This window comes from Scyliorhinus canicula, chromosome 6 (genome assembly GCF_902713615.1).
Source record: "Scyliorhinus canicula chromosome 6, sScyCan1.1, whole genome shotgun sequence".
Lineage (NCBI taxonomy): Eukaryota > Metazoa > Chordata > Chondrichthyes > Carcharhiniformes > Scyliorhinidae > Scyliorhinus > Scyliorhinus canicula.
This window is the reverse complement of record NC_052151.1, coordinates 173,562,901-173,590,577: the sequence shown is the minus strand read 5'-3', so window position 1 is coordinate 173,590,577 and position 27,677 is coordinate 173,562,901. Positions and strand designations below refer to the sequence as shown.

At 46.2% G+C, this 27,677-nt stretch overlaps 1 protein-coding gene across 1 annotated transcript in view; it reads right to left on the bottom strand.

The window, feature by feature from the left end:
- Positions 1 to 27,157, bottom strand: part of fam83b (family with sequence similarity 83 member B) — a 56,253-nt gene extending 29,096 nt beyond the window's left edge. Inside the window, 3 exon segments of the mRNA XM_038800459.1 lie at positions 6,362 to 6,526; positions 23,608 to 24,098; positions 27,001 to 27,157. Of these exon segments, the coding sequence (XP_038656387.1) occupies positions 6,362 to 6,526; positions 23,608 to 24,051 (609 nt within the window). The 5' untranslated portion in view covers positions 24,052 to 24,098; positions 27,001 to 27,157.
- Between the last annotated feature and the right edge of the window lie 520 nt (positions 27,158 to 27,677).

The window sequence follows — 27,677 nt, the reverse complement described above, 5'->3', positions numbered from 1 at the left end:
TCGAACCTGGGACAAACTGCTCTTATGACCTTCACTTATGATCTTCCTGCTTACACTCCTCCCCTAAGGTCCAGCATCACTGCTTTATATAGTAGTATCTGCAGCTCTCTGTAAAGCTGATAGTTATGATAATACCACACTATCTTGCATCCTATCACAGACATTCCCTTTTGTTCTTTATGCTTTCCTCCTCCATTTCACTTGTTTAAAACCTATTGCACTCTAATCTTTCCCAGTTCTGACAGATGCTGACAGATGTGCTGTTTTTCTTTCTGATTTGCAGCATCTGAAGTATTTTGCCTTTGTCGCCCCCCCCCCCCCCCCCCCCCCCAAAACAAATTCAACCGAGTAATCAAACAGGAGCTTGACCAAGCCCATACAAAATCTCTCAGACCAACTCATATTTGTTCAATTATTTTGTCAGTCCATCTTCAGTGACAGCTCCTGGTATAAATGCGGTAAAGTTTCTGTGCGGGTTCTTCCAATTTTCCACCATAACCTCAGCAGAAACCCCAGAGAAACTGTACTTGTGCAGGGTTTTTGTCGTTTTTTTACGGAATTAAGGGCAGCACATCAGGACAACCCGCACACTAATTTTTGTCCTGTCTACAAAATGGCAAACATGACAAAATTGGTGAGGAAGAAACAATGTTTCTTGTCATCTAAATAATCTTTACTAATATTATGACCGGGAAATGTAATTGCACTGATAATGGGGTCATAGAGGATATATAGGGTTCACTGCAACAGTCAGTTTAAGTTGCCACAGGAAGCATATAACATTTGTGCTGCTTGCTCATTGCGATTACTCAATCAGTGTTATTTGTTGGCAGCATACTTGTTTGGGAGGGTCGAGGGGGACAGATAATGGACCTCTCTGCTGCCACTTACAAAGGTATGCTCAGGATGCAGGTGGAAGGAGAGATTTGGAAGAAGAGAAACGGCAGCAAATATTGAAAGGGCATTTAGGTTCTCCTGGCTTTTTGGGAGACCCTGGTGCAGGTGGGAGGCAGAGACAGAGAGGCAGATGCTGCCAGACTTGCTGAGATTTTCCAGTATTTTCCCTTTCGATCCAATTCTCCCTTAGGCAGAAACCCACCCCTCCCCCCTCCCCAACCCCACAACTGAGACTCAGCTCTAAAAACATGGCTGCAATATTGGAAAAAAGTCAATTACCTCAACAGAGTTACTAAGGTAAGAAAGGTCACAGGCCTGAAATGTTAACTCCTTTTCTGTCTTCACAGATGGTGCCACTTTGAACATTTCCACATCTTCTGTTGTGATTTTATTCAGATTTGCAGCATCTGTTGTATATTGCTTTTGTACCATGATAACACTATTACCGTCTTGCTCTCTGCTGATCATCTTTACCACCTCCAGCCTGACTACTACAGTTCGCTGCATTGCCCCACTTACAATTGCTGCATTGCGTCTCCCTACCTCTCAACCTCCTCAGACACTCACCACAAGAGCAACACTCACTCCTCCTCATCTCATATCTGACACATTTCACAAAAACTGTCACAGACAACTCCCAGAGCAGATCGCACAATTCCAGGCAGAAAGATGCCTCTTAACTGCCCTCTGAAATGGTCTTGGAAATTGCTCAAATGCGTAAAAAAAAACTGTCACAACCAGTTGCAGCACTTCAAGAAGGTGACTTACCTTCTCAAGGGACAACTAGAGATGGGCAATAAATCCCGGCCTCACCAGCAATGCCCAAATACCATTAATGAATTTGATGTTTTAAAATTACTTCATACTTCAGAAAAATTTGCTCAGTCTTCTAGCCGAGGGCAGAGCTGTGTAACAGGTTGCGTTGTAACACTGCAACGATATATTGTAGTGGGACCATATTCAACACTGGAAGAGGTCTCTGACTAACCATGATCAGCATAAAATAAATTTACTCCAGTGTTCGATTCTGTCATTTTGAATGGAGATGGGGTTGGGAATTAACATGCCAGGCAGGAAAGCAGTTCTTTGAAATGCTGCCTAAAACTTTGCCACCCAATCAGTGAAACTCAAGCTGATACTAAACCTGGGAGAAAACAAACACTCAGTGTTTATTATCATGATGAGGTCACTAGTCTAGGAATTATACTACTTTCAGTTACGGCATCTTCAATGTCGCTGTCATATACAAAAATCATGTGGTTTGCTGATCCACATCTAGAGCAGTGAGCATGTCTCTGTATTTCACAAACAACAAAGAAAAGAACAGCATAGCAACGGCCCTCCAAAGCCTGCACCGACCATGCTGCCCGTCTAACCTAAAACCTTTTACACTTCCGTGGTCCGTATCCCTCTATTCCCATCCTATTCATGTATTTGTCAAGATGCCCCTTAAATGTCACTATCGTCCCTGCTTCCACCACCTCCTCCGGCAGAGAGTTCCAGGCACCCACTACCCTCTGTGTAAAAATACTTCCCTTGCACATCTCCTCTCGACTTTGCCCCACACACCTTAGTAATTGATTCTTCTACCCTGGGAAAAAGCCACATTCATCACTTTGACATAGTTTGTGATAGTTATGGATGAAATAAAACACATTACTGAGATTTCTTATATTGTGCCTTCCAAGTCTACATGCGCCTTACAGTCTCCCCAAACACGTAATTGACTCTGATGTACAATTTCAGAAAAGGTATTTAGTAGCAGCTTTCATTTCTGTACCGTAAATATGATACATCTGTACTTTTAGCAGTAGAATGGAATTTGCTGACTTATCCATGTTAACGTTTTATGAGGGTATTTCCACTCTGATAAACCAAACAAAAGTGCTTTTGAAACACTGGATAAAAGTAAATTTCTGCGGATGCTGGAATCTGAAACCAAAGAGAACATGCTAGAAAATCTCAGCAGGTCTGGCAGCATCTGTAAGGAGAGAAAAGAGCTAAAGTTTCGAGTCCAGATGACCCAAAACATTGACAAAGGGTCATTGGACTCAAAACATTTGCTCTTTTCTCTCCCTACAGATGCTGCCAGACCTGCTGAGTTTTCCAGCATTTTCGTTTTGCTTTTGAAACAACTGACATTCAAATGGGTGAATTGGAAGTTAGTCTGATTTCTCTGATAGTATTACCCAACCCATATCATCGGACCGCACCGACCCTCTCACAGAGCATCTTACCTCGGCCGACACCACCGCCGTACCACGTAACCCCACCGAACATAAGGAGCAATTGATTATGGTCAATACACCTAACCTGCACATCTTTGGACTGTGGGAGGAAACCAGAGCACCCGGAGGAAACCCACACAGACAACGGGAGAAAGTGCAAACTTCACACAGACAAGTTACTCAAGGCCAGAACTGAACCCTGGGTCCCTGGCACTATGACGCAACAGTGCTAACCACTGTGGCACCGTCCCATCGTTTACCCGTGCCTCCATGACATGTTTGAGCAGAATATGACATGTCTGGAAACACAAAACTACATGCATGTTAAACATCAAAACCAATAAGCTATAATTAGAACCAAGCAGTCCCACAACCAACAGATCAGGTCAAAGACCTGCAGCCTTACCTCATCCAGTTATGAATGATAGGGACAATTAAAAAGCTAATGGGAGGAGGAGTCTCCATAAAGGTTCCTATCCTCAATGAGTCGGGGGGGGAGGGGGGGGGCGGGGGGGGGAGGCAACATGTGAATGCACAAGATGGGAATGAAGGATAGTAACTGGACGCGATTCTCCGACCCCCACGCCGGGCGGGAGAATCGCGGGAGTGCCGCGTTTTGCGACAGGCCACTCGGAGAATCGCCGCTCCGGTCAAGCGGCGATTCTCCAGCCTGGATGGGCCGAGCGGCCTGCCTAATACGACCGGTTCACGCCGGCGCCAACCACACCTGGTCGCTGCCGGCGTGAACAGCGTGTGACTGCTGCGTGTGGGGCCTGTGGGAGGCGGAGGAAGGATCGAGCACCAGGGGGGTGCTCAGGAGGGGTCTGGCCTGCGATCGGTGCCCACCGATCGTCGGGCCGGCGTCTCTGAAAGACGCACTCTTTTCCCTCCGCCGCCCCACAAGATCAATACTCCATATCTTGCGGGGCAGCGGAGGGGAGGACGGCAACTGCGCAATGACGCGGCCGGCGGCGCCACTTTGACACGGGCGTCAAGGCCCAGCGTGCGAGATTGACGCGCCGCCGCTCCTAGCCCCATGGGGTGGGAGAATAGGGGGTGAGGAGTGGCCTCCGACGCCGGAGTGAAACACTCCAGTTTTCACTCTGGCGTCAGCACTTTGTCTCCCTTTGGGAGAATCGCGCCCACTATCTCCAAAGAAAGTTATAGGGAATATTCCTTTTTCACCTCCTTCTGAGATCCCCTACCACAGCAGTTAATTTGATTTATGGTAGGCTGAGTGAGTGCATTGAACACAACAATTCTATGGGCGCCAATAATCTCCCACCTTAATCCTGAAGATTTGTGCTCCAGAATGATCTCTGCCAGAACCGAACAGTTCAGTTTAGCTACAACACTGCCTGACGTTTATCTGACAATATGGAAAATTGCCCACGTATGCCCACAAAATAAAACACAGAACAAATCTAATCGACCAATTTCAGCCCCATCAATCAACAGCAAATTGGTGGAAAATGTCATCTTCCATGCTATAAAGCAGCAATTGCTCACCAATGACCTGCACATTGATGTTCAGTTGGGTTTGGAGGACCACTCCGCTCCAGACCTCATTATAGCCTTGGTCCAAACAAAAGCTCAGGAGGTGAGGTGATATGACTATTCTTTTTTTTTTAAATAATTTTTATTGAGAAATTTTGATTTTATACAACAATAACGCACCTTAGTAAAATACCGAAAATAACAATAATATTAACAATCATATACATTCGCCCCATCCCCATGAACAACCCAGCATTTTAACAACAACGCAAATTAACACACTATAAAGTTACAGAATAAACACTACAATAATGCACCCCCCCCCCCCCCCCCCCCCCCCCCCCCGGGTTGCTGCTGCTATTGACCCAGTTACCTATCTCTGAGCCAGGAAGTCCAGAAAAGGCTGCCATCGTTTATAGAACCCTTGTATTGATCCTCTCAGGGCAAATTTGACCTTTTCCAATTTTATAAATCCCGCCATGTCACTGATCCACGTCAAGACAGACCTTAACCAAGTGTAGCACCATGAAGCCCTACTGAAACTGGAGTCATACTTAGCATAAAGGAACATGGTTGTGGTCGTTGAAGGTCAATCATTTCGGGCCCATATCTTCAACTGTTTCATTAATAACCTTCCCCACATCATAAGATCAGAAGTGGGGATATTCAGTGATGATTACACAATGTTCATGTCACAATTTGCAACTGCTCAGATACCGAAGCAGTCCATGTCCAAATGCAGCAAGACCTGGACAACATTGAGCCTTGGGCTGATTAGAGACAAATAACATGCACGCTACACCAGTGCCAGGCAATGGACATCTCCAACAAGAAAGTGCATAACCACTTTCTATTCACATTCAACAATATTACAATCACCAAGTCCCCAAACATCAATGACTTAGTTATTTGACCTGAAATTTTCCAGAAGGAAAGAAACAGTGTAATTTGGGAGAATGATTGGTGCCAGTCTGAACTGGTCACGTATACCTGAAAATGGAACTCCAGTTCAGACCATTACCAGCCATTTCCCAAGTCTTACTGGTTTCTCTCTCTGGGTTAACAGAGCTAGCCACATAAATACCATGGTTACTAAGAACAGATCAGTGACAGGCTACTCTGTAGTGGTGGCTTTCCAAAGCCTCGACAGCACCTACTAAGCACAGGACAGGAGTATGATGAAATACTCTCCACTTGGCTGGAGGATCAAACAGCTCGGCACCAACGAGGCAAAGCAGCCCTCTTGATCGGTACCTCATTCACCGTCAATATCTAAACATCCCTTCCCTCTGCCACTGAAGTGCTGGAACTTCAATGTCTGGTGTCTTGCAGTACCTCCCAAATCCGTACGCTACTCCACCTAGAAGAACATCGTCGCCTCCCAAGTTTCCCTCCGAGTCATTAACCATCCCAACACTTGGTATTTATTGCCATTCCTTCCTTGTCACTGGGTCAAATGCAGCTCAGGGGCAAGAGCCCCCTCCTGATGAACTGTGCTCCCTGGTACTTGCCCAAGGATGGCTACTGGGGAGGCTGGTGGCAGCCTGTGGATGGAGCACCAAGTAGGCAGCACCTTATTCAGCTGATGTCTGCAGCCCAGGTTTTGGCTGGCGTTGCACCTCCTGCCTTGGGCACACTTTGCAACTGTATCATCGCCTTTGAAACCAAAACCCGGGGCAAACATATGTACTCACTTTAGCGAGGAAGGACTAGCGACCTCCAAAGCAAGAAAGCCTTACCATGAGCCGCTGAAGGTGAACTCCTTGTTTCTCACACATTTTGGTAAAGTGATTGAAGTTAGAGTCATCAAGCACGATGTAGACCGGGACTCCTCTTGTTGCAGCCTCGAGAACATCCTTAAAGATGTCCACATCAGTGAAAATATCCATCACAATAGCAATTACCTGTTTGAAATTCAAAATAAAGATTAGTTCTTGGCAGTGGAAGTGTCTTGTTATTATATCACTATGGTAACAATACACTCTTTTCAAAAACATTATGGAACTTAGCCAAGTTTCAATGTTCTCTCACTATTGTGTGAAATACAGGAGAAGGTAAAAACACAAGGAAGTTGTTTGGAGTATGTCACTGGTATATTCACTCGTTCGTGCGTATAACATGTGGGGGCAAGAATGCTGAAATATTAGGCCCAATACTTAATGGGAAGCAAGAGGGTTTGTTTTAGTGAGGCTGGGGATGCTGATCGCTGAGGCAGCACCTCATTAATAGTTCAAGAAAAGCAAAAGAACTGCAGCTGCTGGAATTCTGAACCGAAAGCAGAAAATACTGGATAAACTCAGCAGGTCCGGTCTAAAGGGCAGCCTGAACAATGAGGATAGTCCTTGATAATTAGGGTGGGGGTTGGGAGTGTGGGACATTGGCATGAGATGGTGAGGGGGCGGTTGGCAGGTGGGGCTGGTGGAGGTTAATGCTCGGAGGTCTTGATAGGAGAATAAGTGGGGCGGTGACAAGTCACCGATTGAAGCCAGTGATAGGTGAGCACTGGGGAGGTGAGGGAGGTTGAAGAGCTTCTTAATGTTTACAAAGCCAGGGCAGCACGGTGGCACAGTGGTTAGCATTGCTGCCTCATGGCGCCGAGGTCCCGGGTTCGATCCCGGCTCTGGGTCACTGTCCGTGTGGAGTTTGCACATTCTCCCCGTGTTTGCGTGGGTTTCGCCCCCACAACCCAAAGATGTGCAGGCTAGGTGGATTGACCATGCTAAATTGCCCCTTAATTGGAAAAAATGAATTGGGTACTCTTAAATTTATATATTTTTTTAATGTTTACGAAGCCAGCAGCCCCCACCTTCCTTTTACAACCGCACTACCCGATTTCCGAGGAACCTGTACATCACCATTACATCTTAAATCAGATTCTCATTTACAGCATGGGAGAGTACATTACTAACAACCGGAACCGGGAAGTCTCACCTTCCATGATCTGGGAGGCACTAAAGGCGGTGATTAGAGGTGAAATTATCACCTCAAAGACATGTAGAGACAGGGAAGAGAGGGCAGCTAGGCAACAACTGATTGGTTCCATTCTGGAGGTTGACAGAAAGTACACCGAGGCCATAACCGTAGAGCCTCTGTTGGAGAGGAAATAGCTGCAAATGGACTTTAACCTGCTATCCACCAGGAAGGCAGTGCACTAACTATGAACACGGAGACAAGGCTAGCTGCCTGCTAGCTCACCAGCTGAGAAAGCAGGCAGTCACGAGGGAAATAGCCCAGGTGAAGGATAGCAGAGGCGGACTGGTAGCCAAACCAAAAAGGTTAACAAAGCTTTCAAAGCGTTCTACTGGGGGCTGTACACCTCCAAGCCCCACAACAGGGACGCGGGGATGAAACAGTTCCTCGATGGTCTGGACATGCCAGTTGTTGAGGACGATAGACGGAGGGGGATGGAAGCACCAATAGGACTGGGAGAAATTATGGAGAGCATCAACTGCATGCAGGCGAGGAAGGTGCTGGGACAAGACGAGTTCCCAGCGGGCTTCTACAAATATTTTGCAATGGCAATGGCCCCGCAGCTGCGGGAGATGTCCGCAGACTCGCTAGCGAAGAACACCCTGCCTCCAACGCTAACACAAGCCACCAACGAACATCAGACGACTGCTGAAAGTGATAATGACTAAAGGTGATCGTCTCCCTAGATGCAGAGAAGGCCTTCGACAGAGTCGAGTGGAAGTACCTCATTGAGGTACGAAGGCAGTTTGGGCTAGGAACAGGGTTCACCTCATGGGTGAAACCCCTGTACAACACCCCTAAGGTGAGTGTATGGACCGGCACCAGCTGTGAATACTTCCAGGTGCACAGAGGCACAAGGCAGGAATGCCTGCTGTCCCCACTCTTTTTCACCCTGGAAATCCAACTGCTGGCTATCGCCCTCAGAGCGGCGAGAAGCTGGAAGGGAATCCGCAGAGGAGACAGAGAGCAGAGTCTCGCTCTATGTGGGTGACCTGCTCCTCTACATCTCGGACCCGCAAAGTGGCAATGGAAGGGATCATGAAGCTCCTGAGAGAGTTTAGAGCCTTCTCGGGCTACAAACTCAACCTGAGCAAGAGTGAAGTATTCCCTGTGAACCTGAAAGGGGGAGGGGCGGAGCTGGAGGGATTATCATTCAAATTAGCCCAAAATAAATTCCGCTACCTGTGGATCCAGATTGCCCATGACTAGACAGGAATCCACAAGTGGAACCTGACCAGTCCGGTGAAGGAAGTAAAAATGGACCTACAAAAGATGGGATATACTCCCGCTCTCCCTGGCGGGAAGGGTACGGATGATCAAGATGAACGTACTGCCCAGGTTCCTCTTCCTGTTCGGGTCCATACCAATCTACATCCCCAAGGCCTTTTTTAACACGATAGATAAGATGATTATGGTGTTTGTGTGGGGCGGGAGGAAGGATCCCCAAAAAAATCCTACAGAAGAAGAAACATGGGGGGCCTGACCCTCCCAAACCTACAATACGACCACTGGGCAGCTACGGGTAAAATAATGAGGTGATGGGTGAAAGAAGCAGACGCGGAATGGGTGAGGATGGAGGAGAGCTCCTGTACTGGGACGACCCTGTGGGCCCTCACCATGGAAGTGCCCCCCATCCCCACCAACAAAACACTCAACAAGCCCAGTGGTGGTAGCCACCCTCAGAACCTGGAACCAGATGAGGCTGCACTTCGGTTTGACTGAAATATCCACCATGGCCCCCATCTGCGGCAACCATAGGTTCGCACCAGCCATGCTTCACGCCACCTTTAAGATGTGGAGACAGGACGGGGGGGGGGGGGGGCACTGGCTGTTAGAGACCTTTACACAGAAGACAGACTAGCGACCCTAGAGGAACTGACGGAGAGATTGGAGCTACCTAGCAGAAACAAACTTTGACATCTACAGGTTAAGAACTTTCCCTGCAAGGAGACAACAACATACCCATGGACCCCGAGACACATAATGTCAGAGTAGCAACTGGACATGGGCAATGTGGGGATGGGAAACTGCAGGGGTCTGAATGGACGACTATTAGAAAGGACACAATCCCCACTGGACGAAACAAGGGAAAAATGGGAGGAAAAACTAGGGACAGAAATAGGGTGGAGACACTGGAGAGAAGCACTGAGCAGGGCCAACGCCACCTCCTCTTGAGCAGGGCTAAGCTTCATGCAGCTGAAAGTGGTGCTCAGAGCACACCTGACAAGAACCCGAATGAGCAGCTTCCTCCGGGAGGTGGAGGATAAATGTGAACGGTGCAGGGAGGCCCGGCCAACCACACCCACATGTTCTGGGTAGCCTTCTTCGAGGCAATGTCCAAGGTTTTAGAGGTGAAGGTGACGCCATGCCCGAGAGTGGCAGTCTTTGAGGCATCGGACCAGCCAGAACTATTCATGGAGAAGAGGGCCGACGCCCTTGCCTTTGCTTCTCTAATCGCCCTCTGGAGAAACCTGCTTGGCTGGCAATCAGCAGCACCATCCACAGCGGCAGACTGACTGGCAGACCTGGCAGAATTTGTCCACCGGGAAAATATCAAGTTCGCTATCCAAGGATCAGATGATGGCTTCCACAAAACATGGACCTGTTCGAGGCCAAACAACCAATAGAGCGAGGGGAGGTGGGGGAAAATGGGACCTAAGCGATTGCAAGGAATGGACAAGGAAGGGAGGGGAGTGGGGGGCAGGAGAGGCCAAAGAGAGAGCGGGGGAGGCCGTAAAACAGATATCAGGAGGCCCAGAGCGAGGCCACAAGAAACGGAACCGCCAAAGAAACACCAAAAGTGAAATGGGGGGGTGGGGGAGAAGGGAGGTGGGGGCCAAATGACAAAGCGGGAGGGAGGAGATGGGGAAACCCTGCAGACATGTAAATAGAAGATTTATTGTATAGCCATTGTATAATAACCGACCCAAGAAAAGATCCTGAAACAACAAAATAGGTTGATACAAAGGGAAATGTCTTGTATCTTGTAACCAACGCACATACCTGTGCTGAATGTAGTGTATAAAATGCAAAACTTCAATAAAAACATTTTTTTTCAATTACATTGTGTGCAAATTAACTGTTAATCAAACATCCTGTCCCTACATGGGACATTAAAGTGCCCCGATATTTGCCACTGCAAGATGCTCACAGGCGTTTGAACAAGAGTCACATTCCGTCCATTTCACTTATTAACCCCATGTAGCAGAAAGCCTTTTTATGGTGTAGCAGGAGGTAGATCTGAGAAAATACTCAGCCTAAGAATAGATTCATTTCAGTTTATCACAATAAAGTCTGGAGATGCATTATAATATAACACAGTGCAACCTCGCAAAGGCAGGATGTTATTTCCACTCAGTACTTTGGGCCTAATGTTCATGTAAGGCTTTGTCGCAATAAGATGGCTACCACTGGAAAGTAGAGTGTGCAGATATAACATCACTGCAGCTTTAAGCGAATAATGCAAAGCATGACGGCAATTGGCTAAGTACTATCTGATGGAGAGAACTGGAACTAAATTGCTGCTACAATTCTAATATCAAAATAAAAGTCACCTGTACTCCAAAAGCAAATAGGCCTGAGCTGTAGAAAAAACATCGTGGCACCTGAAGAATCTCATAGAATTTTATAAATTACAGCACTGAAGTAGACCATTTAGTCCTATGAGCCTGTGGCAGAACTGGAGCAATCTATGTCAGACCAATTTACTGTCTTTCTCCATATTTTTAACTACTTTATTTTCAAATACTAACCCCTTTTAGGATGAGTGCATGCGCCGAGAAACACCACACTATCTATCGAGCCTCTGGGCATCAGTGGGGAATGCCCTGCCGAAGTCTCACTTAGTCCCATTTCCTGCACTGACGAGCTCCACTCGCCTCAGTCCTGGTCCTCGGTGCAGGAAGTGATCGGGACGCCATTTTTAAATGGTGCCCTGATCTCTCGACCCCCCCGACGTGACACTTGACCAAAGCCCCAACTCACCTATAAGGGGGTCCACGGGCCCTTCTGAACCCCACCTCACATGGGCAAGGCACCTTCAGACCCTATCACGGCATGGGAAAAATGCAGTGGCAGTGCCACCTGGGCAATTTGACACTGCCAGGTTGGCAGTGCCAATATGCCCGGGTGGCAGCAACAGTGCACGTTGACATGCTGCCGAGACGGGAACCACTCGGGGACCTCCAAACCCCCAGCTGGTCTGACGAGCTGACTCGTTCTAATATGAAAATGTACCAGATAGTGATCCCGCCCACAACGGCCAGGATTCATGTTGCAATGTCTCGCGAGATCACATTGCACCTCGCGAGGCATGGCGAGCTGGGTGCATCCCAGAAGAGGGCTCTCGTTGCACCTACCAGCCGCGCCACCGTCTGGGCGTGGATAGTGCCCTTAGTCTTCCTTCCCAGCCATACAAATACTGCGGCACCAAAAGCAGGTCAGAGTTCTGTTGCTGGGTCCATATCTTTGAACTCCCTCCGGAAAAGCACTTTGGTATACTTTACACCACATGGTTCAATGACGCTCATCACCATCTTCTCAAGAGCAATGGGCAATGGGCAATAAATATTCTTGCCCGTTGAATGACAGCTACAATATGACACAGTTGTCTTGGCTGGCCTCCATAAGTATTGACTTATCAGATAAAAAGCATTGTCACTTCTTTGGGTGTCTAAAAGAACGAGGGAAAATGAATAATACCAAAGAGGTTGGTGGTCCTACTGCCTAAAATCCATCATGTGCAATTTGTGACAATAAATCTCCAGGTATCAACACATTTTAACTTAAATCTTGATAAGAGTACACAGAGTAATAAATAATAACCACAATAAGAAACTGCCCTCAATAATGTTTTTTTTTCAAATTTGGGATGAATGTAATCACTGCCTGCCAATTGGAAAAAGAACTGTTAATTCTTGCTCTTTGTTTCCTGTCTACCAACCAGTTTTCTAACCATCTCAATACACCACCACTAATTTTTTTAAACATTTGTTCATAGGACGTGGGTGTCGCTGGCTGGGCCAGCATTTATTGCCCTTGAGGGGGCAGTTAAGAGTCAACCACATTGCTGGAGTCACATGTAGGCCAGACCAAGTAAGGACAGCAGATTTCCTTCCCTAAAGGACATTAGTTAACTAGGTGGGTTTTTATGACAATCAGCCATGGTTTCATGGTCTTTATTAGACTTTTATAGAACATAGAACAGTGCAGCACAGAACAGGCCCTTCGGCCCTCGATGTTGTGCCAAGCAATGATCACCCTTCTCAAACCCACGTATCCACCCTATACCCGTAACCCAACAGCCCCCCCCCCCCCCCCCCAACCTTACTTTTTAGGACACTACGGGCAATTTAGCATGGCCAATCCACCTAACCCGCACATCTTTGGACTGTGGGAGGAAACCGGAGCACCCGGAGGAAACCCATGCACACACGGGGAGGACGTGCAGACTCCGCACAGACAGTGACCCAGCCGGGAATCGAACCTGGGACCCTGGAGCTGTGAAGCATTTATGCTAACCACCATGCTACCGTGCTGCCCTAAAAAGGATTATGTCCAGATTTTTATTGGATTCTAATTTCACCATCTGCAGTGGTGGGATTCGAACCTGGGTCCCCAGAGCATTACCCTGGGTTTCTGGTTGAGTAGTGCAGTGACAATACCAATACGCCACCACCTCCCCATGCGCTTTGTCAAAAGCCTTCTGAGTGTCCACATACCACACCCATTGGCTTCCCCTTATCAACTCTACTCGTTACATCCTCGAAGAATTGCAGTAGATTTGTCAAGCATGAAGTCAGGCTTACTGGTCTATAATTTCCTATTTTCTCTCTATCTTCCTTTTTAAATAATGGAGTTATACTAGCTACCCTCCAATCTATAAGAACTGTTCCAGAGTCTATAGAAACCTGAATGATTACCACCAATGTATCCACTATTTAGAGCCACTCCGTAAATACTCTGGGATGTAGATTATCAAGCCCTCAGAATTTATCAGCCTTCAATCCCGACAATTTCCTCAACACCATCAGTGGGATTCTCCGACCACGCCCCCCCCCCCCCCCCCCCCCGCCCCACCGGTTCAGAGAATCCGGCGCCGGTTTTCGGGCGGGGTTCAAGCCACACCAGTCAGGGGCCGCGGCATTTCTCCGGTCCCTGGTGGGACGAGCGCCCGTCCATTTCTGGCCAGTGATGCCGACGTGAATTAGACATGGACCCACATGGCGGGACCTGGCAGTTAAGTCAGCAGGTACGATCCTCGGGGGGGGGGGGGGGGGGGGGGTGGATCCAAATCCATGGTGGCCTGGCCCGCGATCGGGGCCCACCGATCTGCGGGCTTGCCTGTGCCGTGGGGGCACTCCTTCCTTCCACGCCGGCCTCTGTCGGGCTCCGCCATGGCCGGCGCGGAGAAGACAACCCCCTGCGCATGCGGCAGAATACACCGGATGATCTGCGCATGCGCGGTACCACGTCGGCGGTTCTGCGCATGCGCGAGATCATGCCGACCCTTCGCCACATGCGCTAACTCGCTCAGTCCCTTCGGCACCGGCTGCGTGGCGCCAACCCCTCCAGCATCCACCTAGCCCCCGGAAGTACGGAGAATTCTGCACTTTTGGGGGCTGGTGACGCCAGAGTGGTTCCCGCCAGTTTTCCCGCCGGCGTGGGGACTTGATCCCCGCACAAGAGAATCCTGCCTCATTTCTCTACTAATAGTGATCTCCTTCAGTTCCTCCCTCTCCATAAATCCTGCATTCCTCAACATTTTTGGTATCTGATTTGTGTCCTCATTTGTGGAGACAGAACCAAAGTGTGGGTTTATTTTCTCAGCCATTTCTTTGTCCTCTATTATACATTCCCCTGTTTCAGACTGTCCTCACCAATCTTTTTCTTTTCCCAGACCGACAGAAACGTTTATAATCAGGTTTTATGTTCCCTGCAAGCTCACTCGCATACTCTATTTTCCCCTTTTTAATCAATCCCTTGGTTCTTCTTTGCTGAATTCTGAACTCCCAATCCTTAAACCTGTGGTTTTTCTTGGCCAATTTGCCTGATTCTTCTTTGGATCGGGTATATCTCCAATTTCCTTTAAGCCATGGATTGGCCACCTTTCCCATTTTACTTTTGTGCCAGAGAGGAATAAACAATCGATGCCCATGTGCTCCTTGAATGTTTGCCATCGCCTATCCACTGTCATCCCTTTCATTTATTTTTTATTTTTTATTATGAATTTAGGCTACCCAATTCTATTTTTTCCAATTAAGCGGCAATTTAGCATGGCCAATTCACCTACCCTGCACATCTTTATGTTGTGGGAGCGAGACCCACGCAGACACGGGGAGAATGTGCAAACTCCACACGGACAGTGACCCGGGGCCTGGATCGAACACGGGACTGCAGCGCCGTGAGGCTGCAGTGCTAACCATTGTGCTACCATGCCGCCCTGTCATCCCTTTAAGTAATGTTTCCCAATCTATCAGACCCAACTTGCACCTCATGCCATCTTTATTAAGATTCAGGACTCTAGACTCAGAATCAACTACGTCACTATCCACCTTGATGAAAAATTCCATTATATTCAGTGCATTGCATTCACTTTATTGAGTAGTATTGTCTAAGGGGCAATTGTAAATTATTTTCTGGTGTGACATTAAAGGTATTTTAATACTGTGATAGTAATAACGTTTGTTTTATATACCTATTCTTATTCATTCCTGGAGTGAGGTATACTTACAGTCTTACAAAATATGAATAAAATATCAGGGTTTTGGTCCAGTATCCTAGCCACTATTGGGGTCTGGTCTGGAATCATCATAAAATACTGAACTTTAACTTCCCTATTGGCACTTCTCAAGTTTTCGTCCTCTTGTCTCAACCTGTGGCTTTGTGATCTTGTCACAACACAATCCGGAAATACCCCTGGATATGCTTGTTGCAACACCTCAGTTGTTTGACTTTCCACTGGCATCACTCCCACCTCTGATCCAGTTGTAGTTACCCAGGTTAAAATGTACTCCTGAAAAAGGTAATTTTTCTATTTATCCTACCACAACTTCACCACTTTTCACCGAACTCTCCAACCCAGGGTTTTTCAAACTGCGGGCCACGACCCACGGGTGAGCCGCAGGCGGATGTCAGAAGGGTCGCGAAGCTAAGGGTCACGGTGCTCTGAATCCATCAGCCACTAACGCAGAGTTTTCTAATGTCAGCATTCAGAAGCCTGTGGGAGAATCCTGTCTAATACGTCAATTCAGTCCTCTAGAACAGTGCATCTCAAACTATCTGATGTGGCGGACCGGCAGTTTTTTTTTTCAATGTGCCTGGGACCGGTGAGCGAAACGGAGCAGCTATTTGACGGATTTCTTGTAAGCTTCAGGTTACCGCCAGCACACCACCAACAACTCCTTCCCGGTGGTGGCTCCGCTTTGAAAAACATTGTGCCGCGAAACGTTTGTCAGATTCCTCAACCTCTCCTGGCCAAAGCTGCTGCCCAACAGTTCGCCCAGACGCGGTCCATCTGCATTTCCACCCCTCTGGACACGGACCACCATGTGTTCTGCCCCGATTCAGAACAGTGGTCCTGTGGACTACATCAAAGAGGACATTCATTCCTCTCCGGGAGACCATCCTGCAGCAGAAAGAGGCCTTCATGAAACAGGAGACCATCAGAGAACTCAGCGCCAAACTCAGCAGATACAAGAGTCAGAGTAGTCACAGCCCTCGGACATGGACAGGGAACCAGAGAGTGTGTGCGTGTCTGTGATGTCTCCGCGCAGACAAATAGCTTGAAAATATTCTGCAGATCTTCTTTTAGTGCCACTGCTGCTGAGGGACCATAAGTGGGGTGTGTGAGCAACGGCATGGAAGCACATTTAGTGGGAAAGAATCGGCTGCCATTGCAGCTAGAGCTACATTACTGGAGACAACGATCTCCACAAAGTGACTGCAATGGCATGTCTTCTGGCCTGGGAGACATGAGCGCATCACAATGCCACAATTGAATATCTTAGAAAATTATGAATGTTTGAGGAAACTTTTTAATATCCATTGAGTCTGATTAATAACAACCAGAACAGTTAATTTGTCTGTTGTCTGTGGGTCAGTTTTTTGTTGTCAGCATTCATCAATATTGGTGAACTTGTTTCCAACAGTGTACTTTGAAGTTGCATAAACTTGCATCAAATAATTGAATTGCATTTAAGCCAATTCTAAATCAATATTTTAATATAACTATCATTAGGTTTATGGCTGTTTTATTTACAAGAACCACAAATGGCTCTCCCACACTGATATTTATTCTTTGTTCTCCTCAACTCGGTCTTCTTCCTCCACTTCTTTATTTCCTCGAGAAGGTCCCACAATGAATGCAGGTTCACAAGTATTTCTCATGAGTAACTATCCTTCATGTGTGACTCTGGATCCTGGACAGTGAACTTTTATATATGGGAGAACATCACAGGCATATTTGATCCTGTCCTCATGCAATGTTGTCATAAATTCAATGTACCAGAGGCTATTGGATAGTGAATAAGAACAGGAAAACTAGATTATTTATTTTCCTTCCCTTGCCTGGAGCAATAAAACTTTAGTTTCTCAAACACTGCCTTGAATAAGGGTAGACTGGGTTAGCAAGCCCAGACAGCATGGGGCCTGAAGGTCAGTCAGTTGACAAAGGTGGATCCCGGGAAAAAAAAGTTTGAAAATCACTGCTCTAACCTTACCTTACATAGTAGTACATATTCCTCTCACCAGTAATTCCACATATCAACACCTTTACTGGCAAAACTCCTTCCAAACTATGTACCGCTTTATCTCTCACCATTAAACACTGACTTGCTACTGTATCCCTGAAGATTTTAATCGCCTTACCTACTCGACCTTGTACAGACTGGTAAACCTTACCCTCACAAATAAAATCCTTAAAAGGCACCTGCTTATTCACCAGTCTCTGAATAGGCTGTATACTCTGTCGCACTTCTTCTACTGGAACAATGTTTTTTCTTCCCACTTTAATAAATCCCTCTGGTTTATGGTGTTTTAACAAGTTTATCTTCCCAGTACTTTGCGACTTGTGTCCAACATTATTACAATGAAAACACTTACGTTTTTTTATCTCTCTACCACTAACATAGGTTTCCTTTTTAACCTGAGGCACACTCCTTAACATTGCTAACTGGATCTTTTTTGCCTTGTCTATCTGGGAATTTCTCATTTCCCCAGTTTCTATCCTTCACAGATTGAAATGGATGTTGAAAACCAGACTTTGCTTTGTGAACGAATTCAAAACCAGCAGCCATTTCTGCTGCCAGTCTAGGCATTTTAACTCTTTGCTCTTCCACATGAGTTCTCACTACTACGGGAAGTGAAACTTAAAATTCCTCGAAAATAATAATTTTCCGAAGAGCATCAGATCATTTTTTCTTGTTTTTTAATAAATTTCAAGTACCCAATTAATATTTCCAACTAACGGGCAATTTTAGCGTGGCCAATCCGCCTAAACTGCATATCTTTGGGTTTGGGGGGTAAAACCCATGTAGACACGGGGAGAATGTGCAAACACCACATGTACTGTGACCCAGGGCTGGAATTTGAACCCATGTCCTCAGTGCCGTAGGCTGCAGTGCTAACCACTGTACCACGAGCCACCCTATTTTGGTCTAATTTTAATGCTCTCATCCACCTATCAAAATGCTTTTGTTTAATTCTTTCAAATTCTATATATGTCTGATCTGGTTCTTTCCTTTGATTTCTAAACTTCTATATATAGGCTTCTGACACTAGTTCGTATGCACATAATGTTATTTTCTCACTTCATCATAATCCCAAGAGACCTCCCCTGATAGTGATGTAAATATTTCACTAGCTCTACCTACTAACTTTGTTCAAACAAACACTGCCTACATGGTTTTTGACCAATTCAATTGTTTGGCAACTTTCTCAATGAGATGAAAAAAGCTTCCACGTCTTTCTCATCAAATCTGGGCAGTGCTTGAATATATCTAAAGATAACCCTATGAAGATTTGAAGCGGATGTGTTTCTCCTCCCTCCAGACTTCACTCAACTATTGCCTTTAACTCCAACATTTTGGATATTATCTTTTCCTTTTCAACTCCCTCTCATTCATTTCCATTTTGTGATGTACAAATCCTCTCTCTTTTTATTTTTCTTCTGCCATACCCACTTTCTCCTTTTCTTTTTCATCTGCCATAGCCATTCTCCCCTTTGCTTTTTCCTTAATTTCCAATTATTTCATTTGTAATTGAATTCTAGCTAATTCTAATAATTCAGGCTGTGTCTCTGGCAAATTTAAATGTTAAGCAATTGCTTGTCTTTATCTCTACCTTCCTCAGCCCTTCAGATAAAGTTAACTGCAGTTTTTTTCACCAAACCCAAAAGTTTTGTTTTAGACACCCTTTGTAAACCTGCCCGATTGACCTCTTTCACACCCAGGAAAGCTTTTGCACCTGAAAGAGCTACTCCCTATTTGAACTTCAAAATCTGAAAGAAAGCAACTGGTCCATACACACTGACTGTCGTTAAAGTTCAATAATCCCAAGCCAAACAAGAAATTATATGTTAAGATTCCAGGAAAGAGCCCACAATTTCATTACGATCCTGGAACAGACCCCAACAGTGGGAAGGATATTGGACAGAAACCCCAATATTCTTTTTACATTTTGTAAGACTGTGAGGAAAGAATACCTCACTCCAGGGGCGATTGCAAAAAGAAATAAGGATATGGTATATTAAAACAAACTTTATTATTAACACAGTATTAAAATATCATTAACATCACACCAGAAAATAACTCACAATTACCCCTAAACAATGCTACTCAATACAGTAAACTCATTACCCTTGACAATTATCCTCATTCCCACTCAAACAAGTCAAACCATCTCAGCTCTCAATCCACTTAAATAACATTAATACATAGTAATGCCTGCTATAAGCGATGTTCTTTGAGAATGAGAGATCTTTTGCCACTGCTTTAAAGAAAATACTTACATCCTGTCAAAACCATACAGAAACTCTGGCTGTATTTCTTCAGAAGCTGTTTCAGCTGATTTGTTCACCTTTCCAACCACTCAGCTCTCCTGTCTGCCGACATACCTTTTAACTGAACTGCAATGAGCAAACTGCTTGGCTTCTTGATGCACCATCATCTAACTCACACCTGAACTGCTTTTCCTACAAAACGCCCGATAACTAAGCCCCACCCAGTAACGACGTCACCTTACTGAGCTGAAAACTAATTAACTCCACAGGGAATCCCCTTAATCCAAACTAAACTGCATTAGCCAAGCTTTTTACGATGGTTTGATTGCACCCCCAAGCCCCCAAAAGCTTTGTTGTCTTTCAAACTAGGATTTATTTTCAAACAAGGCTGCAGCAGTCGGTCAGAAGTGGCAGCAGTGACCTGGCCAAGCGCCCTGCAGGTGCACCTGATGTCAAATGCCCTGTATGTACATGCATTTAGCAGCAAATCACGGAGAGCTTCTTCTATTTTCTAGCTGCAGCACAGTAGCACGGTGGTTACCACTGTTGCTTCACAGCTCCAGGTCCCAGGTTCCATTCCCAGCTTGGGTCACTGTCTGTTGTATAATGGTCTATGTCTGTTACTTAACTGTCTGCACGTTCCCCTGTGTCTGCATGGGTTTCCTCCGGATGCTCCGATTTCCTCCCACAAGCCCTGAAAGACGTGCTATTAGGTAATTTGGACATTCTGAATTCTCCCTCAGTATACCCGAACAAGCTTCGGAATGCGGCGACTGGAGAATTTCATAGTAACCTCATTGCAGTATTAATATAAACCTACTTGTGACAATAAAGATTATTATTATTCCTGTTATTATTATTAGCTGCTGGCAAGCAAATACAGAGGACTATGAAGATAAATAATTTCTTATAAGTTAGAGATGGCCACAAATGGGCAGTGTACCTACTGAACATGATCTCACAACTGGATCAGCTGCACAGGAGAGTCCAGGGCAGGACAGAGGTGCTAGTGTTTGCTCTGTACAGAGCACCAGGGCCTCCGGTGAACAGCCGACAAAGGAGAAACTCAACTCTGGAACAAAGATGATTTCTTGAGATATGGTTTTGTCAATTGTGCCAATGCAAACAAGGATGCAAAGCCAATGTGTGTTGTATGCAGGGAAGCACTGGCAAATGAGAGGAGAAATTTCACATGTTGAAAGAGAATTGGTTGGTGAAAAATTCCTTTTGAGGTTGCGACCTCAAGAGGCAGTTATCAACTTACAGTTGACTCCAAATGAAAACATGATATTGCTATACCTGACCTGCGATACCACATTAAAAACATGCCAAAAGCCTACGAGGCTGTCAGCATTCTGGAGTAGCATCCCCCTGGAGAATCCAGTGCTGAGTAAAATAAGTATTTTGTTGCTGTTGCCCTTCATGGCGACCTACATGTGCCTTCACAAAGATGAAGATGGCACATAGGAACTGGCTGAAGTCTGCACTGGATATATGCATGCCCCCTCCTCCTGTGAACCTGATTGGAGAGAGATTGTGAGGACCAAGCAGGCTCCCTTTTCACATTAAAGGTAAGTGAACGTTGCATGTGTTGTGCAGGTCAACCATCGTGGGTCATGAAGGTCAGCCAGTGTGGGTCCCGAAGCTCGGCCAGTTGGCAAAAGTGACCCGGGAAATAAAGTTTAAAAAACACTGCTGCTTCTTTATCTGCCTCTGATGTGTGTGCTTCCTTGCTGCTTATTTGGTCGCGTTTGCTTTCGGATTTGGAGGGGTTGTGTGGAAACAAGATTGCAATGTGTCGCAGGCTGCTATAATTGGTTCTATAGGTGCTGGGTAGGAGAAAGGCTGAGATAGAATAATAGGTTGACAGGTTCTAGTGGGGAAAGGGTGGGGCACCCCCCAGGTGTAATAAAGGACCAGGCAAGTTGGGACTTAGGTGGTTTTAAAAAAATCATTGATGGGTTTTCTGTCTCCCTAGCAAGGTGAGCATTTTTGTCCATTCCTCATTGTCCTCAAGAGCAATTAAGAGTCAACCCATTGTTGTGGGTCTGGAGTCACACAAATGACAGATTTCCTTCCCGAAAGGACAACAGTGAACAGTTTTTAAGAAGCAGTTAGACATAGCACTTGGGGCGAAGGGGATCAAAAGGTATGGGGAGAAAGTGTGATTAGGCTATTGAGTTCGATGATCAACCAATATCATAATGAATGGCAGAGCAGACTTGAAGGACCAAATGGTCTACACTTGCTCATATTTTCTATGTTTCACAACAATTGATGATAATTTATTATCACTGAGACTAGTGATCAACTCCAGACTTTTACTTAATTGAATTTAAACCCCACCAGTTTCCATGATGGGATTTGAACCCATGTCCCTAGTAGCCTGGGCCTGTGGTTACCACTCCAGGGGAATACCATTATGCCACCTTCTCCCCCATAATGGGTATGTGCAGGCAAAGGAATCCAGCCAGAGTCCCCAGTACCTGAGAAAGGAATTGTGAAGGGGATGGAGTTGTAGCTCCTTTCTTCACCTCGCCTAGTCACACATCTTGATATGTTACTTTTTCCTTTCAAGACCTGCTCCCAAAGGACATAAAAGTTTTGAGCAGAGGAAATTGTTCTGATTGTCATGTTATGCACCCACTCTCCGCACTCCAAACGGAGAAGGATATTAAGATCTAAATAGAGTAATTTATTTAAGACTAATAGAAAAGAATCCTTTCAGTTGTGCCTCATAACTAGTAATGTGATTTTAACTCTCCCTAGTTGGTGGCAAAGGGGAGTGGTTAAAATAGGGTGGCTATATTCTGTTCCATTGAAGTCAAAAATCAGGAGAGGAATAAATGCCAGATGTTCTCTTGCTAGTATCTGTTTTGCATCAAGTCCTGATCCAGCACATTATTTGGTGGGCAGTTGAGGTGCCTGTAGACCCCAACAATAACATCAACAGTAACTGAAAATCAGTGGGTCTCATGATAGGACCCTGATAGAATTTTAACTGGTCCTGAGTGGGGCACATACCCTGCTTGTCCAGTCAGGAAGCCAGTTCAATAAAATCTTCTTCAGCGGGACTGCAGGGGGAGGACTGTTCCTCCATGCCCCACAAGGCGTTCTCCATTTGGAAACAACCAAGGCCCTCGCAAAAATATCCTCTCCCATCGCACTGTCCATCCCCCACCCCATCCCCTGTGTCTTGTACTTCCCTTAAAACTGGCAGCTTCTTAGTAGTGGGGGTAGCCTAGAAGATGCCCACGTTGCATTTCCCCCAACTGGCCAGGTGTTATTTTCCACCAAAACAGCTCAATTCAGATGGAGCCTGACTTCCGGATAAAGACAAGATTGCCGTCTGCTTATGCCAGCTTCTGCTGGGAAGTTAACATTGACCCTTCAACATTTTGCGCATGGAATTCCTTGAACCGATTGCATAACGACACAAATCCTTACAACTGCGTATTTTTGTTTCATACAAAAAAAATCACAAATCTAGGTCTAAGCTTCAGACGTCATTCAGACTGATCATTGACAGAACCATAGTTAGAATGATAGAGCACAGAAAAAGGCGGTTCAGTCCCATTGTGCCTGTCACAGCTCTTTGAAAGAGCTCTACCCCCATTTATCCCACAGTCCTGAAAATTCGTCCTTGTCAAGTAAATAACATTTCCTAGTCCCTTTGGGAAGTTACGATTGAATCTGCTTCCACCATTCTTTCAGGCAGCACATTCCATATCACAACAACTCACTTTGTAAAAAACAATTTCCTTTTGTCCGGCTGTCCCCTCAGTTAGTGACCAGTGGAAACAGTTTCTCCTTATTCATTCTATCAAAACTCTATATTATTTTGAAACTGGCTCTGCCGAGACCAAATGATACAACCCATCCATATGAACCTGTACTGCTTTCAGCCAAAGCCTCGTCCTAATCTGGCCACTAACATGGTCAGAGCAATCAGTCCTCACCTCCAAGAAGCTTAAATTTGGGTGCAACAATTATTTCACAATTAAACTATTGTAATACCTGCCGTCCATTCTTTATTAGTTTCCTGACTATCTCCTTGATTGTCGGTGAGTTTTCTCGAGGCGGATGAAAGCAAAGATCAATTTTGGTTTGTGTCTCCAAGCCTCGTACAACATAAGGCCACCCCAACTCTAAATCTGGAGCATCTGTGTCCGATTGAACAGGCCAGTAGGTGCCAGAGGATGAGCCTTCATTATCTTCATCCAGAGTGTAGGCCGTGATTGATGGAGGCAATTTCCTAGTGTTGTCCTTGATGAAATAAAGCTCCTCCTCAGCCAGAAATTCACTCAGTCCTTCCTTTGCGAGAAAGCTTTCGTAGGCAGGAATACCTTCATCTGCCAACGTATCAATAGCTACCCGGTACCATTCCTTATAATGAGGCTCAACATAGTCAACAGTTTTATATTCTTCTCCCAGTGAAGAGATATGGGAAGATAAGTTCATGCTGACAAAATCCAATATTTAACGTTATCCAGGGCTCAGGTTTGTGCCTACACAGGAAAGAAAACAAAGTATTATGATTCTGAACTGCAAGGAATATAAACCAGATCAAATACAGTGGGGGAAAAAAGCAAATTACAGTGGAATCTCCTTATACTGGAAATCCTTTAAAAATGTTATTTTCTTCTTGCTTTACAGATAACTAGTACAAAGTGACTGCTCTTACGGACCACCGATACAAAATCAAAATACCGTCGATGCTAAAAATCTAAAATCAAAACAAAGATTGCTGAAAATACTCAGCAGGTCAGGCAGCATCAGTGGACAGGAACAGAGAGTTAATGTTTCAGGTCAAGATGACCTTGCATCAGAATGGATGGCCTAAAGCGTTAACTCTATTTCTTTCCACAGATGTGGCCTGAATTTGCTGATTATTTTCAGTTATTAAGGACCAACTGACGTGTAGGGCTGGATTCTCCCAAAACGGTGCTATGTACCCACGCCAGCGTAAGGACGCCGGCGTTTCACTCCCGAGTTTCCAATAAAAAAGAACCGTCGATTCACTCACCTGCAGGGGGCGAGCAGGGACTTGGGAGGGACTTATCACGCAGCTTTAGCTGCGGATACAAGCTCCCACACTTCTGTCTGGAGTCCGCGCATGCGCGCAGTGGCGGCCTCCAGCGGGCACGCCGAGCGCCATGGCGGACTCAAACCACAGAGGCAGGTTCGAAATGTAGGTTCCCCCAATCGGCTGCACGCCTGAAGATCCGACCGGACCGATCTGTCCCCTGGCCGCCCATAAGGCCCCCCGCCCCCCGGTGCCCGATCTTGCCGCCCCCACCAGGGCAACCGCGGACAAGCGAGGTTCCAGAACGGCAATAGGTGGTTAGAACCACGCCGTCGGGAACTCGGCTGGTCGGGAGCGGAGGATTGCCGGACCGGTGCCAGGCCTAATTTCAGCATAAAAGTTAATTCTCCGCTCCCCGCGCCAAACACGGTTTCAGCGCGGGGTTGAGTAGAATCCAGCCCATAATCCTTTCATACCCAGTAGGGTCATATGGACATGAAATGTTGACTCTGTTTCTCTCTCCTCAGGCACTGCCAGTGCTGCTGAGTTTATCCAGCATTTTCTGTTTTTACAACAAACGTGGCTGACCCTAAAATCTTACCAACGACCGAAGTCAGGCTAACCAGCCTATAATTTTGCATCTTCTGCCTCCCTTCCTTCTTGAGCAGGGGCGTTACATTAGCAATGTTCCAGTCCTCTGGGACTCTCCCTGACTGCAGTGATCCCTGAAAGATCACCACCACTGCCTCCACAATCTCCTCAGCTATCTCCTTTAGAATCCTGGGGTGTAGTCCATCCGGTCCAGATGATTTATCCTCCTTCAGATCTCTCAGCTTCTGAATGAGGCCGATGTATGAGGAGAGATTAAATAGTTTGGGCTTATTCTCACGAGAGTTTAGAAGGATGAGAAGGGATCCGATCGAGATATATCAAATACTAAAAGGGATTGATAAAGAAACATACACCAAATGTTTCCCCTTTAAGGCAACCTAGAATGAGAGGTCACAGATATAGGTTGAGATTTAGAACTGAGATGATGAGGAAATACTTCTCACAGAGGGTGGTGAATTTGTGGAACTCTCTGCCCCATAGTGCGGTGGAATCTGAGTTGTTAACTGATTTTAAGAAGGAGATAGATATATTTCTGATTTTAAAAACAGGTTAAAGCGATATGGACAACAGGTAGGGAGGTGAATTTGAGACCAGGAAAAGATCAGCCATGATCTGATTGAATGGCAGAGCAGGCTCGAAGGATTGAACCAGGGCCGGCCCAAGGTACCGGCAACTCGGGCAGTCGCCCGGGGCGCCATGTGCTAGGGGGCGCCAGAGACTCGGGTCCCGCGCATGCGCAGTTGGGCCGGTGCCAACCAGCGCATGCGCGGTGGCCGCCCTCCCCCAGGGCGGCCCCCTCCGCCGCCCCCCCCCCCCTCTGGCCTCCGCACCCCCCCCGCCTCGGCCCCACCCCAGCCCCGCCCCCCCGCCCCGCCTCAGCCCTGCCCCCTCAGCCCCGCCCCCGAAGGGCGCTGAAGTTCAGCTTGCCCGGGGCGCCAGCAACCCTAGGGCCGGCGCTGGATTGAACTGCCTACTTCTGCTCTGAGTTCCAACGTTCCTTGCACCATCTCCTTAGTGATGGCCACTGCACTCACCTCTCTGCCCCCTGACTCTCTTGAAATTCTGGTTTCCCACTGATGTCTCCCACCTTGAAGACTGGTTCAAAGTAACTATCCAGTTCCTCTGCGATTTCTTTGTTCCCTATTACTACTTCTCTAGCCCAATTTTCCAGGGGTCCAATATCTATCCATTCTTGCCTCTCTCTTACCTTTTATATACATATTTTTAAAAAGCTCTTGCAAACTTTTTTTATTCACTGCCCTGTGAAATATCCTGACAGGCTGCACAGTTTAAGGGAAGTTCGGGATGGACAACAAATTCTGACCCAGCCAGTGTCACCCACGTCCCATAAAAGATTTTTTTTTAAAACTGGGCCACAGGAGCACTGCGTAGGTTAGGCTCTCATTATACTAAACATCATTGTTAACCAAATGACCTTTTTCAAGCAATTATCGATAATAATGCCTGAATGTAGAACCAGTGCCGAAATGTCTTGTTCCACACCCACAATCCATGCCCCGCACAGACCAGAGTTAAGTTTGATTAGATTTATGTCCTGTCTTCAGAAGTGGCCTGGGACTATTTGTATTGGCGCATCGATGATCACACTACTTTCGTTTTTGAAAAAACAGCATTTTTTTTTTGCAAATTAAATAGATGAGAGAAGGTTAATTGCCATTTATTTGACAGGTCGTCGGCTGGTCGTCTGTGACTCAGAACTAACAGGTGAAGAAAGGCTTAAAAGAGCGAAGTTAGCTGAAGTTTCAACTTACTTTGTGCGGCAGTTTAAGGAGCCGGGGCGCGAAATGGTAGTCTGGATCTCAGTTTACGTGAATCTCTCTTCAAAGCTGTTGAAACATCCCAGTCCAACCTTGCTGCGTTTAATGTTCTCTCTGGCCGATTCCAAACTGAAAAGTTTAGCAGCTACGTAAGTAGGGGAACGGCACTGGAGCACAGGGCGTGGAAACCAGTTCCAACATGCAGCTGGATGTCAAGGTGTATGTGTGTCAACCAGTGTTCCTGACGCGGGGCCAAAGATTATGCAAAAACCTGTTTCATTCTGTGAGCCGCCCTTTTCATTGCAACCAACACCTTCTCTCGAAGGTATTTGAAAATGAATGGGGATCGCACCTTGAAGCTCCATAGTTCATGAGGTGAAACTTTATATTTGCAGTACTTTATTCTTTGCACTGTTTTCCCTGCCACTTGCATAATGTCGGTGGGTTGGAAGCGTCCGACAGAGTAACAGAGGCACTCTGCACTTCATTCGCCGTGAATGGAGAATTTTCCGTGATCTACTATTAAACAACGCGAGATTATTTTCTTAAAATCTGCTACTGTGCATGGAAGTGCTGTAATAGACAGGAGCAAAGGACCAGATCCGCCTCTATTCAGCAGGCGCTATATTCACTCGTCTCACAATCGCTGACTAAAGTGTGGTTTCCTCTGG